Source organism: Aegilops tauschii, chromosome 7 (genome assembly GCF_002575655.3).
Source record: "Aegilops tauschii subsp. strangulata cultivar AL8/78 chromosome 7, Aet v6.0, whole genome shotgun sequence".
Taxonomy (NCBI): domain Eukaryota; kingdom Viridiplantae; phylum Streptophyta; class Magnoliopsida; order Poales; family Poaceae; genus Aegilops; species Aegilops tauschii.
Genome location: NC_053041.3, coordinates 249,980,262 through 249,985,254, shown reverse-complemented (window position 1 = coordinate 249,985,254; position 4,993 = coordinate 249,980,262). Strand labels below are relative to the sequence as shown.

The 4,993-nt window shown below is 44.7% G+C and overlaps 1 protein-coding gene across 1 annotated transcript; it reads right to left on the bottom strand.

Annotated features, from left to right (window-relative positions):
• Positions 1-516: 516 nt before the first annotated feature.
• On the bottom strand, positions 517-3,912 carry LOC109768540 (uncharacterized). The gene is made up of 6 exons (XM_020327274.3): positions 3,703-3,912; positions 2,563-2,820; positions 2,364-2,470; positions 2,117-2,249; positions 1,792-1,986; positions 517-1,239 (listed from the first exon to the last, which is right to left on the bottom strand). The coding sequence occupies exons 2-6, from the start codon at positions 2,809-2,811 to the stop codon at positions 814-816; spliced, it is 1,110 nt and encodes a 369-aa protein (XP_020182863.1). The 5' UTR covers positions 2,812-2,820; positions 3,703-3,912; the 3' UTR covers positions 517-813.
• Between the last annotated feature and the right edge of the window lie 1,081 nt (positions 3,913-4,993).

The window sequence follows — 4,993 nt, the reverse complement described above, 5'->3', positions numbered from 1 at the left end:
TCTCCCACACCACCTCAGTCGCGCATCATCCCGCACCGACGCCAACAAGCCCACCAACCACCACCACCATCGGAGCTACCCCTCGACGAAGAAGAGGCTCCGAGATCCACCATAGCCTACCGCACCACACGAAGACCACCGACGGCGAACCTCCAGAACGAGATACCAGATCCATCAACTGCTTCCAGACGCAGAGCCACCGGATGCAGCAGAAGCCGTTGTACCCTGCAGAGCACCATGCCGACAGGGACAGAGGAGCGCCGCCCGAAGCCAAGAACCATCATGGTTCCGAGCACGCCACCGCGGCCGCCAGAGACCGGATCTGCTGATTATGACTACGGTTACAAACGTTCACCGCTCTCCTGATTATGACTCGAGTTATCGATGGGTGTGCATTGAGCTTAATGCAGCTCCCTAGTTTGCTTCATGCGGAGGGGTTGGAACACAAATGGAACCAAGTACATTCAAAACTAAAGACCACAAAATGCAAATAAAAAAAATGCATACGCGCACACATAAAGAAAAGGGGCTGTAGTACTCCAAATATCTAACGGTGGAAGAAATCCTACATTCCCTGATTGACCAATCAATGCCAAACTGATAAGTAGTGACGGAACCAAAGGATTATACAGTCAACTATAAGGGACTATATCTCGCACCAATATTAACACCCACCCCAGGCGGCAAGCCTGAAGAACTCCAGCAAAAGGAGATTCGATTTACCAACCGAGCAACCCATAAACCATGTACAGCAAAAACGTGAATTGGATGTGGAAAATCGCAACATCGCTTTGTGTCGGCCAACTCCCAACGCTAGCAGCCCACGGCCGCAGCACCTTCTTTCGTAGCAACAGGGACGCCACCTTCTTTTGGAGCAACGACAACAGAGATGCCGCCTTCTTTCAGGGCAGCAGGGACGGCGCCTTCTTTCAGAGCAGCAGAGATGCCGCCTTCTTTTGGGGTAACGGGGACACCCACAGTGACACGGAGGATTGCTTGGGCGCTTAACGCAGATAGCTTAGATAGGCAGAAAGCCTCCCAGGTTTCAGCTTCTGGTGAAATAGCAGGTGCGCTGTCATCTTCGCCCAAACCAGAGGCTTGAGACTTCTCATAGAATGCTTGAAGCTCCAATGAAAGGTTACGAGCAGCCTCCCTTGATTCAGGAAGCTGGTCGCTGAGCTGGGTTGCTGCGACCTGAATGAGCTTGTCCATTCCGTATTCTTTGATTCCCTCCAGACCCTGGATAGAAAGAAGAAGTTACTGTCATAAAACAAATAGAGTGTTGTATTCCTCATATTTAGAACAGCAACCAAGAGTTAGTCGGTGCACGCAGACCCACACCACCTAATAATTTATATGCTCAATCTCCAATAAATGGTCACCCTACTGAAATGACTGGTGTCAAGATCTTTGAACATACAGACTACAGCTAAACATGCAGTTGCCACTAATATTCTGAACTCATCAAAGTTCCACCACATGCATGAAATCATCTGCAGCTAAGCTCCAGCTTCATAATATGACAAAGAAAATTCAAGCAAAGCATCTGCATATCCAAATAAAGTATAAACTTCTGGAAGACGTTCAATGTAAACTCTTAACTAAACCCCATGGACAGAGAAGAATAGCACAAGGACGTCAAATTATCAATCTGTACAACTGTATCTAATTGAGCCATTGGGACATCAGAAAAAAATTACTATGTGGTGTATTTAATTGATACTTTGGTTGGAGATAGTTTGACAATAAGCTATGATCTCAGATAAATTTTTGGGTGAGACTTTCACTTACAAGGCGTGGTACACTCTTACTGAAACAAACAGATGCTTTTGCTCGAATTCGTGGATTCTTGTTCTTGAGGTAGGGCTGCATTTTTGGTAACAATACAGAGGGGGAGATCCAGCTTGTCATTGACATAAGGGCTGCCTCAGCTGCTTCACAAACAAAGCGCTTGTCTTGTGAAGATTTCAGAAATAGCGGCATTAGCTGTGAACAAATTTGACAGACAAGATGTTTTAAGAGACTTCATGGTTAGTGCAAGAAATCATCGAGTGAAAACTAAACACATACAGTCATGCACAACAATATTTAACATTTTAGAAGGGGGGAAGCACACCAGCAGATCAATCAAGTCGACCATTTGTTCACCGTATGCCTTAAAGATGTCAGCGCAGGTCATAAGTGCAGTTTTGCATAGAGCACTCCTTGGATTCTTAACAGATTTCACAATAAGAGGAACTAGAGGCTCCCTGGAATTTGACACATTCAATATAAGAGATGTAGTATAGTTTTACAGCATTATGGAATCACAGATGGTGTTGTAAGCTAATAAAAGTTACTCCAAAAACAAGGAAACAACTTACAGCAGCTCCTGCAACCTTTGCTTGTGATATATTGCCAACTGACGAACATTATTAAGAGCTTCACATGTCTTGATCCAATCCTTTGAATCCAACCTTGTAAGCAAAGTCTATTGAAAATAGAAAATGGAAAACCTTCGGTTACAGAAGGAACTTTAAGCATCCAACAAAAAAGCATGAATATGAACAACTAGAGGCATACACTCAGGCTTGTGTCAACATCTGGAAGATCCGTGAGATCCTCAGAATCAATATATTCAACATCTACGACTACAGCATCGCATCCATTGGTTACATCAGGACATGCAGGTACAGCATTTCCTTCCTTCTTGACACATTTGTTCCCGTTTAACACGGGCTTAGAACTGCAGGGTTCCACAGAACTGTCTTTGCTTTTCTCCAGCACAACAGATTGAGCAGCATTGAGATCTTGCAATGCACTATCTGACATGTTCCCAGTCTGCATTGATTGCCAGAAACAGATATAAGAAGAAAACAAAGAAACTGCTGCCTCTCCTAGCAGTTACATAGAAAAATAGTGGAGCGTCTCTGATAAATGCGTGGAGCGTTTTTCATAAATGTACGTTGCAGGCAGTACTAAGTCATTCAATCAAACAACAATATGACGATGCAGCTATTCTAAGCAACAAAAACTAGTGCAAGTTAGATGGTTTTCACAAATTAACTTCATCAAAGCTAGTCGACTGCAAACGACTCCCACTAAATATGAAAGTCGATTCCACTACACTGTGGGCACTGGGGAGCTCTCCTTGACCTAAATTCCTCTGTAAACAAACACTTCATTTTTGTTGAGCAATCATGCGACGAAATACTTACTAGGTACCAATAACCACTTACGACCCCAAACCGCACGAAAAACAGCTAGAAGCACCGCCACACAGGAATTCACCGTGAACTAGATCAGTGACATGGTAGAGTCAACTCAACAACCTAAGCATCACCGAGCGTAGTAGTGGGTGGGCCGGATTTCACCGACCCAATTTCCGCATGACTACCACAATCCCATCCATGGCCTAATATCCATCAACCTACTACACCGAAACCTCGATTTCGCACCGATTTCCCAATGATGGATAGATCTCCAACTCCGCCGCTGCTCCCAGCCGCGCCACGAGAGGGTCAAGGAAGCACTAAACGCCCCGGCATTTCATCCGCGCTGACCAAATTCGGCGAGATCTAACCCACAGAACACCTAGAAATTACTGGGACAGGAAAACGGATCACGCCGCAGAGGAGGAGGGCCGGGAGGCCAGATCCGAGGAGCAAATGCTGCTGCGGGGAGGGATCGCCAGGGAGGGATCGGGGGAGGGGGGGAGGCTACCTTGGACGGGAGCGCAGCGAGAGGGAGGGAGGGAGGGGACGACGACGACGCGGCCGGCAGTGGAAGGCAGGGACCAGTTCGCTCTTGCTGCGGCGCGGGGTGGAGTGGGGAGGGGGAATCGGTTGATTGGCTCTACCCTTTCCTGCTGCCGTCCTCCTCGACTGGAATGGGCTGAGGCTGAGCGAGCGGGGCGTCAAGTTATACTGTCCTGGTCCTCGTGTCGCCTGCGCTGCTGCTCTTGTGCTTTGGTCTCTTGGACTTGGTCTCCCAAAATTGCATCCAGGGACCTCGAGATATCGGGTATTGAAAGAGCATTTAATTTTGAGATTTTGCTACAAATCGAACGTCGGATTTTTTAACATGGCAATCGAATGTTTATTATGACAATTTGTGTTGTCACAATAATAGATTTCGCTGCAAATCGAACGTCGGATTTTTTAGTATGGCAATCGAATGTTTATTATGACAAATTGTGTTGTCGCAATAATGACAATTTTCCTTAACAAGCATAGCTGGGTTTTTTTTGTCAGGATTTGTCATGCTTGCAAAAGTTAATTGTCATCCTGACAGCAAACACAATTTTTCACAAAAAACATTTGATTTTGTCAAAAAATCTTTTTGAAAGGGAGGACTACCTCCGACCTCTGAATCGAGCGATGCACACAGCCAACATGGTTAAAAATTTGATGTTAGATTTTTACCATTTCCGTAATTTTGCGGGAGAGTTGTGCTTCCGCATGATTCGCTGATGTTTGATTTTGATTTGCAGGACTCTAAAGACATAGGAATAGAAAACACGTGATTGGGATGCCATGCCCATGCAAATTCTTCATGATTTCCATTTGTTTGATTAAGTCATGGAGCAACAAATCATTAATTTCAAAAGGTTTGAGTGAATGATAAACTCTCCTGAACAAGGAATCCTTTAAAAAAGTCTAGTATATGATCTATATAGAAAAAATCATAAAAAATCCTATACCCAGAAAATCTTTTATAAATCATTTGAATCAAAGAGGTGTTGAAATAGAATGACAACTGTTTAAATAAGATCGCGCTTATCACATAAAAAGGAGTACGGGAGAATTTGACCATCAAGCAAGCATACCACCACCGCACGGGTGATTGAAAATATGAAAATGATGTTATCCTTATTGTGTCCTACATCATCTTTTTTTTTTGTAAATTTCGGAGTGAAGTGGATACTACCAAATGCTAAACCTTACAGTGTGTACACAGACCCGGGAACAGATACGCCGTTCTTCGAAACTAACAACTGACGACCGTCGTCTTC